The sequence below is a fragment of the Trichosurus vulpecula genome, chromosome 7, assembly GCF_011100635.1.
Source record: "Trichosurus vulpecula isolate mTriVul1 chromosome 7, mTriVul1.pri, whole genome shotgun sequence".
NCBI classification, from domain to species: Eukaryota; Metazoa; Chordata; class Mammalia; order Diprotodontia; family Phalangeridae; genus Trichosurus; species Trichosurus vulpecula.
This window is the reverse complement of record NC_050579.1, coordinates 201,291,875-201,304,491: the sequence shown is the minus strand read 5'-3', so window position 1 is coordinate 201,304,491 and position 12,617 is coordinate 201,291,875. Positions and strand designations below refer to the sequence as shown.

At 34.4% G+C, this 12,617-nt stretch overlaps 1 protein-coding gene across 3 annotated transcripts in view; it reads left to right on the top strand.

The window, feature by feature from the left end:
- Positions 1–12,617, top strand: part of SENP6 (SUMO specific peptidase 6) — a 136,112-nt gene that overhangs the window by 80,391 nt on the left and 43,104 nt on the right. For all 3 annotated transcript variants that reach the window (XM_036766794.1, XM_036766793.1, XM_036766795.1), the window contains 3 exons: positions 5,815–5,885; positions 8,191–8,336; positions 10,898–11,279. In XM_036766794.1, coding sequence (XP_036622689.1) covers positions 5,815–5,885; positions 8,191–8,336; positions 10,898–11,279 — 599 coding nt within the window. The remainder of the gene's footprint in view (positions 1–5,814; positions 5,886–8,190; positions 8,337–10,897; positions 11,280–12,617) is intronic.

Sequence of the window (12,617 nt, the reverse complement as noted above, 5' to 3'; positions counted from 1 at the left end):
TGACCTAGCAACTAATTGATTATGAGAAGGTAAAGGAGAGGGGAGAGTTGAAGATGGTTCTAAAGGTTACAAACATGGATGACTAGAAGAATAGTGATGTTCTTGATAGAAATCAGAGATTTCAGTTTCATGAGTTTAGAGAAGAAAATTTTGAGTCCTGTACTGGATGTGTTGAGTCTATAATGCCTATGGAACACCGAAGAAAAGTTGTCTGACAGCCAGTGGGTGATGCAGAAATAGAACTGGGGAGATTAGGGATGGATATATACTTTTCAAGCTAAACATCCAGGTTCTAGACCTTAACATAGTTTGCTGATTAAAGATCTATAGATTCAAGAACTAAAAAGATTTTAGACCTTATCTGATTGAAATCTCCAGTTTTAGAGATGAAAAAACCAAGACCCAAAATGATTAAGTGACTTGCCCAGTGTGGCACAAGTAATAGTAGAACTGGAAGTCAAACAGGGGCCTTTGGACTTTCAAACTTTTTTCCTTTTTCAAGAACTGAGGCTTCTAGTAAATTGAAGTTTTACAGTTACAGTATTTCCCCCAAAAGATAGTAGAATTTAAGGTATATATCTTTAAGGGAAAAAAAGAATTAGTATTATACCCACATGAGAGTTCACCACTGCATTGGTGTTAACGTGCCATTCATGTTCATGTTGTCATTGTTGGCCAAACAGTTAATGTAATCAGTGGAAATCTGGTAGGAAGAACAAATACCTTTATTTTGTTCTTATATGATGTCATGATTTAAAGGTGCTTTCTTCTTAATAGAACTGCAAGTCGCCAAGGGCTACTCAGTATCATTCATTTATACTATATTGATGGATGTTAGTGCAGAACAGTGGAATTCATTCTTTCAGATCTGTGCAGCATTTCTGTTGAGTTACAAGTCCACATGTTCTCTACCCTGATTGCTTTTCTATCTACCAGAAAACCTTCATTATAACTAAAGAAAAAATCGCTGTGGCTTTTGATAACACTAGTAAAGAATGTCAGTTTTATACTTGCCAGAAACAAACAAGCGAAAAACAAAAAACTCTTTGATTTTGCCTTATAAATAGAAGACATCCACCCACGTGTTCCATCAGTGATCATAAGACATAGCTCATAAGTCTCAGGTACAGGTGGTATGAAAAACCCAATTATTGAAAAAAATTTCAAAAGACATAGCTCTTGGGTAGTTATATTTTCTTCTGCTCCTTATAACGCTTGCTACCTGCTAGTGCACTTTGAAGTGAAGTTTCACTCTATTTTTTTCTATTTTTCTATTATATTTTCCAGTGCTTACTAACATTTATTAGGAATATATTATATGCCAGGCTAGGTACTAGGGATACAAAGACAAAAATGGATCAGTCCTTGCCCATAGGAAGCTTACATTGTATTGGGGAAGGCAAGACAACACATATTTACACACATTGCTACAAAATAAAAACAAGTTAATGGGGTGAGTAAAGCATCCACCTGAGTTAAGCTGGAATGGGGAGGGCAGGAAGAGGGATCAGAATAGTTTTCATGTAGAAAGGATTCACTTAGACTGAGTTTTGAAGGAAGCTAGAGATTCTAAAAGGTAAGGGGGTGGTAGACAAGAAGACCCGCAAATGTAAAGGCACAGAGACAGGGAGGTGGAGTTATTGTATATGAGAAACACTTAGTATGTTCATCTGGAAAATAGGGTTTATGAAGGAGAGTAATGTATAATTAAATTGGAAAGGTAGCTTGGGGACAGGTTATGAAACTCTTTATATTCCAAGCAGAGTCATATAATTGATCCTAGAGGTAATAGGAAATTACTGGAGTTTGAGTAGGAGATGACATGATCAGACCGGTGCTTTGGGAAAATCACTTTGGCAACTTGTGGCTAATGGATTAAAAAGGGGAGCATCTACGTCAAGGAGAACAATTAAGAGGTTATTGCAATAGCCCTTTCAAGAGATGATGAAGGCCTGAACTAGGATAGTGGCTGTTGGAATAGAAAGAAGAGGACAGGTGTGAGAGATGCGATAGAGGTAGCATCCACAAGATCTGGCAATCAATTGATTATATGTGGTGAGCTAGAGTGAGAAATCAAAAATGTTACTAAGGTTGAGAACCTGGGCAACTGGAAGGATTATCTTGGGCTTGATGGAAATTGGGAAGTTCAGAAAATGGTCTAGGGTGTTTGGTAAAAGACACATGCTGGTTTTTTTCCCTCCTTAAGAATATTTTATTTTTTCCAATTACATGCAAAGATAGTTTTCAGCATTCACTTTTACAAGATTTTGAGTTCCAAATTTTTTTTCCCTCCCTCTCCTCTTCCCTCCCCAAGATAGCATGCAATCTGATATAGGCTATACATATTCAATCATATTAAACATATTTCCACATCAGTCATGTTGTAAAGGAAGAATCAGAGCAAAAGGGAAAAGCCCCAAGAAAGAAAATAGCATACTTGCTTCGATCTGCATTAAGATTCCATAGTTTTTTCTCTGGTTGTAGACACCATTTTCCATCATGAGTCCCTTTGAATTGTCTTAGATCATTGTATTGCTGAGAAGAGCTAAGTCTGTCAAAGTTGGCCATCGTACAGTTTTGCTGTTACTGTGTACAATGTTCTTCTGGTTCTGCTCACTTCACTCAACATCAGTACTGTTTTTGAACGTGGTAAATTTGAGGTGCTTGTGGCACATCCAGTTCAAAATGTCCAGTAGGCAGTTGGTGATGTGAACCTGAATCTCAGGAGGAAGAGTAGGATTAGATATAGATGTAGGAATCGTTTTCATAGAGATAATAATTGAACCCGGGGGAACCAATGAGGTCACCAAGTGGAAGAGTCTATAGTGAGATTAGCTATGATAGAGGTTTGGGGATGTCCTCGTCACTAAGTAGTAAGAAAGGATGATAATTTAGCAGGTAACTTGAGATGGAGCAGCAAAACTGATGAGCGGATGAAGAGATAGCAGTGTCACAAAATGCCGTAGAGGACAGAGTATCCAAGAGGAGAGTGGTAATTAGTGTCAGTAGCCCCTAAGAGGTTGAGAAGGATGAGGAAAAGATCATCAGATTTATCAATTAGGAGATCATTGGTAACTTTGGAAAGAGCAATTTCAGTAGATTGGTAAGGTTGTTAGTAGTCAGATTGCCAAGGTTCAAGAGAGAGAGGGGAGAAAAAGGAGGACAGATGTAGATAGTTTTTTGTTTATGTGTAGTTTTACTGAGAAAAGAAGGAGAGACATAGGACAATAACTTAAACAGGTGATAGGATCTAGTTAGGGTTGTTTTGGTTTTTTTTGAGGATGGGGGGAGATGATTAGATTATAGAGCTAGAAGCAACTCTGGATGTCTCTCAGTTCAAACTCATTTTACAGAAAAGTTGAGAGACTTGCTGAAGGTCACATTGGTAAGTGGCAAAGTTATATAATTTGAAGCAAAACCTTAATGCTTAATCAAAAATTTTGTAATTCAAATCTAATGCTTCTTTCCATTTGCAGCAGGGATGGAACCAGTAGAGACAGATTGAAGATTGGTTTTTTCCAACTGTCCTTCCAAAACTAGATGTTTTTTAAACCGCAGAATTTTAGAACTTTTTTAAAGGATAATAAAACTGAAGCCAAGAGGTTAGATGGTTTAATGGCAGACTAAAGACTAGCACTCTAGATTCTAAATCCTGTTTTTGTTTTTTACTGACATCTATTTCATACTCCTGAGAAAGTGTCAGCTTTGTATGTTTGATTAGAATAAATATTCCCCTTTTTTGTATTGGTTAGAGTGAACAGCAAGCATGCTTTCAGATTTAATAGCAGTAATGGAGTTGTGGGGTGAGGAGAACGGGATCAACTTTTTACCATTCAAAAAAAATATTAACCTAGCATGGCTTTTTAATAGCTCTAAATTTTTAAAAATTTGTTATCTCTTGCTATAGCCCAGTTTTGGGTGATAAGGCTCAATTAGCTTTTTGGATAAAATCAAAATGTTTGCTTCTCATAATCTGTGTTATGTGTCTTACAATTTAACAAAAACAGAGTGAGCAGTTAAAAAGGTGTACACAGGAAACTGCATTTTAAAATAATTACTTTAACCCCTTTGATCATATTTGATAGTCTTTAAAGCAGTGCCTGGTGTGTACTGTCCCCTTGATAAATGTTTACTTAATTGCATCGTACCTCTGTAGGTAAGAAAGAAGGAAAACTTGGGGATATAGGAAGGTATACAATATCCCTATTCATTTTATATGTAATAAATAGTAGGTGGTTATTTTTAGTAACGTGGTAAAAAGGATCCAATCTGTTTTGGTATTTTCTACTGTACTTATTAAAAATATTTATCATTTAATAGTTTTAATATACTAGAAAATAGAAAATGAGGACGTTATTTGATAGCCAGAACCCTTTCTCATCTACCTGAGATTATGTTTAACCTACAGTTTAAAACTTGGGTTTCCTCTCCCTTGCCCTTTCTTTTAAAATAACAAGGCAAAATTCAGTTTTGTCACTTATTTCTTTTAAATAGACAAATAGTAAACCAGGTCTTTTGTTAATGGTTTCCATCTGTAGTTTTGATAAAGAATGGCGTTGTGCCTGTAATTGTGTCAGATTTGCAAAACACTATTTTTACCAAATGCAAATAATTGGCATTTTTATAAATACCTGTAATATGTTCATTAAAGACTACTATACTTTTGTATGTAGATTTTATTACAGTTAAGTTTAATTCCCTTTATATTTTATTTGGTACATTTTAAAACTGGCATGTTAGTGCTGCTTATTCTAAAATCTCATTGGCTATAAGGTAGTAGTCTTATAGCTCAGTGTCATACCATTAAAATATAAATATACATAAGAACATTTTCACTTTTAAGTTCTTCTTAAATTGACACTTAAGCCCTGAATTTTTCCTTTGATATTATTCTTTTGCACCTGACACATCCTCTGAAGCCCCACTTTGCCTTAACTTTTATTCTCATTGAAAATTTTGATCCTGCCTAAGTGGAGAGTATGGTAATGAAAGTGGGTTAATATTGGTAATGTAAAGTGATCTGTATTCTTGACTATAGTAATTTGAAAACTTTTTCTGTGACTAAATACTATGACATGCATAGTATTAAGCCACAAAAATATAGGAATGTAGGATGAGTAGAAGAAAATTCTTGCATGGTTCTTAATAGTCAAATGGTTACAGATTTTTTTTTTTTACATCTAAATTGGAATAATTTTTTTCAACACTTGGAATCTCTCTTCATTCACCTCCAAGGTTCTATTGTGTAACCTATGCTTGTACAGTATTCCTACATGTTATACTTTAATCACAAACATCTCAGTACATAAAAATTGTCTTAGTTTGGGCTTGTTCTACTTTGTTGCCTTTTATTTATTGCCATAGTTTAATAATTTTACATACTATTTGCCTTTTGGGTTTGATGGTCCCATTAATTTAGTCTTTAAATATGAAATAGGTGTTAAAAGTTGATCCTATATATTCTAATAAAATAATTTCATTTCTACAAAGACATTTGAAAAGAATTCATCCACCTTCTACGTGCTTTCCAACATTTAGTAATATAGCGGTGGGTGGGAAATATTGTAAGGCAGCCACTTGGGAGAAGAATTACTTGGATTTTTGAGTTTGTTTTTTTTTTTTTTTAAAACAGCCTTACTCCATTCATATAGTCTTATCTCATAGTCTTGCAAAGAAGCTATGTGTTTACTTTCTCTTAAAAAAAAAACTTTAGTTTTTTCCCCTTTCCTTTCTTCCATCCTTTCTTTTTTTTTTCTTGGGTGGGGGGGCGGGGAATTACTACCGAAAAGAAAAATACAATCTGTTCTTTTCCAGGAAAGAATACCCCCCTCATGTTCAGAAAATAGAAATTGACACTATTAGATTGCCACGGCCCCAAAGTATAGGTAAGTGTTTGGCTTTTTTTCTTTTCTCTAGAGACTAAAATAGTATCTCATACGTTTGGGTGGTTATGTGTGAAAGATGTTAGCAGGAGACTACCATTTCAAAGTCTTGATCTGAGACTCTTTATAAAAGTATATTCTAGAACATGGCTTAATAATTACAGATTATGTCCCTTTACAGCAAACTCTGAAGGCACTAAGTTTTGGGTTTTTCTCTTTAACTATACTTTTGTTACATCAGAGATGACCAACATTAAGTAAGATTGTGGCCCAGAAATGTTTTTACTGAAGAATTCAAATTATTTTGTTTTGACACTGATTATGCCTTCTCATCCAGAAGATGGATGTAACTATTGGGCTATAATGTTGCCTACTTTGTTAATTATAACTTTTTAGAGGGGTACATAAATTACATTATCTCAAAGATTTACATAATAGATATAGCACCAATATTTAATAAATATGAATAATCTTTCATTTCAAATGGTAGACTAAAAGTGGTAGCATTTCCAAACCACACTTTTATTTTTGTGTTGAACTCTTGCTATAATGAAAGCTAATTTTTATAAATGGTCAGTGCTACCGTTATGATTGAACAAGTTTGTTTTTTTTTTTTTTCAAAAGCAACAAACCTTTAAGAAAGTTTGTCATAATTTTGTTATTCGTGAGACTTCGATATTTAGGTAATTTTTATTTTAAAATATATTTTTAAAAATAAGATTAGACTACTGAGTAAGAGATCATGTCTGCTGTACCAATTGCTTAATAATATGTGTGAAATCAAATGTAAGTGAAGGTTTAGATTTGTGTTGCTATATTTCAGTTTTTTAAAACTTTATCTAGGAGCAGCTATGTGGCACAGTGGATTGAATCCTCTGCCTAGAGTTAGGAAGACATGAGCTCAGACACTAGCTGTGTGACCTTGGGCAAAATTGGCTCAGTTTCCTCCATACTGTAGAATGAGGGTAATAGCATCTACTCCCAGAGTTGGGGTAAAGATCAAATGAGATAATATTTGTGAAATGCATTATTATTTTTATTATTACTACTATTATGATTTACATATTGTTCAGTGTCTAAAAAGATCCATCATTATCATGTATCTCCCTTTATTGAAGATTGTAATGCCTCTATACTTTAGTACATGATTTTATTATTCATCAGCTTCCTGGTAATAATAATTTCTCTAAACTTAAGTAGATTGGCGCTAGGAACTATTAGAACTTTTCCTTTGCTGGCATAGGCTTTGAGAATTTAGGTTGCATCCATGTGGTGATGAGACCTAGATTCAGACTTTATGAGAGATATTTACTGAAAAGGTGAAGAAAGAAGGGACTGACAATACTCCATTTCTGGAAGAGTGGTTTTAGATTATATATTCTGCGCCTCCCCCCCACCCCCCCAAATGGTGATTGTAAAACTTTGATGTTGCAACAAGCCTTTTCCTTTTTCTTGTCCCTCACCATTTCCCAAACAATCATCACAAAGCCTTTCTCCTTTTAAAAATGTTAACATGGTATAGGATCCATTGGGAATGAGTCATTCAGTATACTTGGATTTTCAAGAAGGTTGCTATTTTAGTCCTTTTGATGCCAGTTTTTCATTTCATATATTTTATATTGAAACCTTTCTAAAACAGAATTCAACCCAAGTTCTAAAAATGGTTATGAATTCAGCATACAGTGATTCCCCAGGAACTTAATGAAATTATATAGGACAGTTTAGGAAGACATCTCATTCAGGGAAGTGGTGTCCAGAGAGGAGCATTTTTTGATGAGGAAATGAGGGAATTGGTGATTAGAGTCATAGGACAATTGATTAACACATGCTCTTGAAGAATGGTAGCCTTGAATGATAATTTAACACAAGTTGGAAAGGAGATACCGAGGTATTTGTAAGGTTACATGGCAAAGCCGTCATGTAGTGGGTCTGAATCTAGGCAGCATAGAGTAAATGGTCAGCACTTAGAAGCATAAAGCCTCAGGAACTAAGTTCCAAGTTGGAGGTGGAGGCGGGAATACAAAATTACACTTTACCATATCCTTTCAAGAGCAGATAAGCAAAAGAGAATAGTGGGAGAACTATCATGGTACTGGCTAAATGAGGAGAGCCTGATGAGAGAATGAGATAATGTAAATATGTGGAGTCAAATAAAGGCCAGGTGTTCACAGTTTAATGATCTGAGATGTCATCTTCTGACATATTTAACTTGAGAGACTCTTTGAGAAAATTATAGTACTTTAATTCTATGAGTTACCACCTGATGAAGTATAAAAATGAATTTCTGTTCTTTTTTATATTCCTTTAGAAAGCATAATAGAGAAAACAGAAGAGTCTGAATCAGAATCAGAGTGTGAAATCAAGAGGAAGGTACAACCAAAACGTCACTGCAATTCATACCAGTCTGATTTCCAGCTGTCTCCTGCTTCAAAAAAAAATTTAACCCACTTAGAGGTGGGTTAGAGAAATTAAGCAGTGTTACTACTGAAACTTTTTAAGCATTTTATATGGGGCTAGGTACTATATGTTGGTATATTTAAAACATTCAATTTAGAATCACATGACTGGAGAAGAGCTTGAGAGTTCTAGCAGGTTTCCCACTTCCCTTCCCTTCACACACACACACCCCCGTGTTGTGTCCCCTTCACCCTCTACTTTCATACAGTTATTCCTTAACCATTGAAGACACATTAGAGTTGTAGACTATTTTTAATTCCAAAGGAAAAGATTAAATTCCCTTCATTAGCAGTACATTTCATATAAGTGCTGTTAAGAGGTGATATAGTATAATGGATAAAAGGCTGGTCTTGAAGTCAAGATTTGGGTTCAAGTCCTGCCTCTGACACATAATAGCTATATGATTATGGTAAGTAACTTAACTTTTCAATACCCCACAAGTAATTCTCTAAAGGCTTTATATAAGGGAGTTTGTACACAGTGTAGGAGTTCTCCTGAAATCATAGGCCTGGGCTTCACCAAAATTAACATAAATCCCCCATTTCAGTTGCTGTTTGTTTATTTCTTCTGAATCACCAGCCTCTATGCAGCCCTGTGATTACTTGAAGATTATTGTTAAATGACGTTTCCTTAAGACATTATCCCAGGTGATTTGAATTATTAGTGTTTAAATTAAGAAAAGGTCTTTATTGTACTTCTTTCTGGAATTAATGTTGTTTAATAATGAGATAGCACATCGTTGGTATTTAACAGAGAGTAGCACATACTAATTATATTTTTGCATTGAGAAATAAAAGTAGGTTAGATAGCCGATTTTCAAAGTCTTTATACAATTTGGGTGCAAAATTATTTTGGAAATCTGTTTTTTGACTCCATTTTAATGGTTTTTAGTTGAAAAATGTTTGAGAATTATATCATCATTAAATCCAAGTTTAAACTTATTAGGTGATCTACATTGCTTTTTCAAAAATTATGTCCTAAACTCTTTGCTGACCTAAATTTCTTATGATATGCTGATTACCGTGCATTTTTCAATGCTTATATGTGATAAAATGTTAGATATGCTAAATTATGAGAGTGTATTATTAATGGTATTGTCTCATTCAACATATTATGCAGTTTCTTCCTGGTTTATAGAAAGATAACACAGTTAAGTTTAGCTATACTCCAAGAGTGGTCTACTATCTATGCCAGGGCTGTCCAAAATGCGGCCCACCTACAAGCATAGAAATTTAAATAAATGCTTTAGTAAGCGAAGCTGAGCTACCACAGAGCAGTCACTAAAATGGCAAATCAGAATAATATTGTCTGTTGTTTCAATAGATAAATACCTAAGATTGGACAACTCTGATGTATACTATTCCAAGATATTTTTATTTCTCTATTCAGAATGATTACTCTATATATTTAAGATCAGCTTTATATTTGGATTCTTAGGAAATACTCCAGCCATTTACTAGCTTTTTTGCTGAAGATCATTTAAATATTTTGACATAGAAACTTGTCACTACCACCTAGCTACTGTATTCCTCTGGTAGTTGTTACCTTTGCCCCAACCTAAGAAGACAGCTCTGAGCTTAACCTTCTTGCCTAATGTTCTTTTCAGGGTCTTTTCATTTACTATAACAAAAAAAGATTAGGGTGATCCATCTCATTAGATTATCTTCATCTAATCTATGTGTACCATTGGTAACTTATAGTTAAGGCTAATTAGAGCAAATTTGTTGTATTTGTGCAAATGGGAAAATAGGCGCTTGCCTTATAGCATATGCTAGGGAGAGGCACCCTGGCTTAGTGGCCCTAATTCTGCTGCTGGCTCAGTTGTGTACATTTGGTTAAATCATTCAGTCTCTATGGATCTTAAGCCCATAGAGTAGCTCTATAGGTTTATATTACCTCTGCACACACAGCGGGTAGTGGACTATTTGAAGAGTTCTTAACCTAAGACCTATGGAACCCAAGGGGTCTGTGATTAGATTTCAGGGAACCCATGACCTTTTTAAAAAATATATCTTGATCATTATATTACAGTATAATGGATTTTCTTTGTGATCTTAAGTATTTTATTTTATGCATCAGATTGCATATAAGGGACATTGAAGAAGTTACAGCCAATATATTTTATAGAACAATCTCCAACCTATTCCATCCCAATTTTTTTTTTTTAACTAGGCATTTAATATCATTGAGATAGGGAAGTCCAGTTGAAATTCTTCTGCCAATGTAGTTTAGCACTTGGTGGGCCCTGAAGCACTGAGAGGTTAAGTTACTTGCCCAAAGTCATACAACCAATATGCGTCAAAGGTGAGACTTGAACATTTAGGTCTTCCTGACTCTGGGCTACCTCGCCATCCACTTAACTACACCAACAATGACCTTCATCCCCAATAGATAATCTTGACAGTATGACTCTACTTTTTTTTTTCCTATTTACAATATTCTTAGTTGGTATATTGCTAGTAAAAGTAAAATGGGGTGTTGTTTTTGAGATGTTTTCAGGGTTTTGCTATTGATGGGAACATCTTTTTTTTTTTTTTCTGTTTCATTGGGAATTTTAGGTTTCTGCACAAACTGAATATTGTCCACAGTGCGGGAAAGAAAGAAAAAATCAGACCAAATGCCAAAACTGCGGGGTTACTTTTTCTAAGGATTTACAAAGAAATTGTAGGCAAGCATTAAATGAAGCAGCAATACCTTTATCACGAACATCCATTCATCATAATTCAGGAGGACAAAAGTCTCAAAACACTGGACTAAATGCCAAAAAATTTTATGGCAATACTTTGGGAAAGGTTCCAGTTGATATTATTGTGAGTCATGATTATGTTGGACAGAATTTTCTACAGTCAAATGGAAAAATCCTTTTACCTGGTGCAAAAATACCCCAAATTACAAACTTAAGAAAACGGAATACAAAACCATCTGATCTAAACGATCCAAGTAAGTATGTTTTTATTTTGTATCTCTTCTTATTTTAAACCCTTTTTCTAATACAAATCATTTCTTAGGATATTCCCTGAAATCTTAAAATGGTTTGGTTTTTTGAGGATTTTTGTCCTTTTTTAATTTAAGTAAAGGAGGATATGGCAAGTGATAAAAGGCTGCTTGTTTGATTGGAATAATTGGAAAGAAAGTTAGCTGTTTTTCTTAATAAATCACTCTGATATATTTTATTTTTAAATCACCAACTTTTCCCAGTGTATCCCCTTTCTCCCTCCCAGAGATCCATCCCTTGTGAACATAGACTGAAAGGGAGAAACAAATAAAATAACAGTTCAGTGGAATAAATATATTGAAAAAGTCTAACATTATATGCCATGTAGCACCCTCTAGTCTCCTACCTGCTACAGGGTACCTCTGCAGGGACTTTCCTCCTCATATCTCTTCTTTAGGGTGAAACTTGGCTGTTTATAATTTCTCAACACTATTTCAATTACTTTATTGTTCTCCATTTACATTGTTTAGGCATTGTGTTTGTTTTCCTTGTTTTGCTTACTACACTCAGAATCAGTTCTTCTCTTTATTCATCTTAATCTTTCTTAAAGCAGTAATATTCTGTTACAATCATATGCCATAATTTGTTCAACCATTCTGTAGTTGGTAGGCATTTACTTTGTTTCTAGTTCTTTGCTGCCATAAAAGTGCTATTAGGAATATTTTTTTGTATATGTAGTTTTTTTCTTTTTGTCATTAGATGTCTTAGGTCAGGGGTGGGGTATATCCTTAGAATTTAATATCTTGTACGCATGTGGCCTATGTTGAATTGTTTGCCTTCTTAGGGAGGGTGGGTGGGGTGGGAAGAGGGGAGAGAATTTGGAACTCAAAGTTTTAAAAAACAGATGTTCAAAAAAAATAAGTTTTTGCATGCAACTAGGAAATAAGATATACAGGCAATGGGGCATAGAAATTTATCTTGCCCTACAAGAAAGGAAGGGAAAAGGGAATGGAAGGGGAGTGGGGTGACAGAAGGGAGGGCTGACTGGGGAATGGGGCAACCAGAATATATGCCAAATGGGGAGCAAATTCATAATTTAAACTCTTGTGAAAATCAGTGCTGAAAACTAAATCTATTAAATAAAAAAATTAAAATTTAAAAAATTTAAAAATAGAATTGAATATCTTGGTAAAACTGTCTGGACACTATTTTAATATTTTCACTATTTTAATAAATCCCAATTGTTTTACATAAAGATATTAATTCACAATTCATTGAAGTCTTTTCCAAGTTTTTCTGAAGCTCCTTCTTGTCAATTCTTTTTTTTTGTATTATATTTTTTT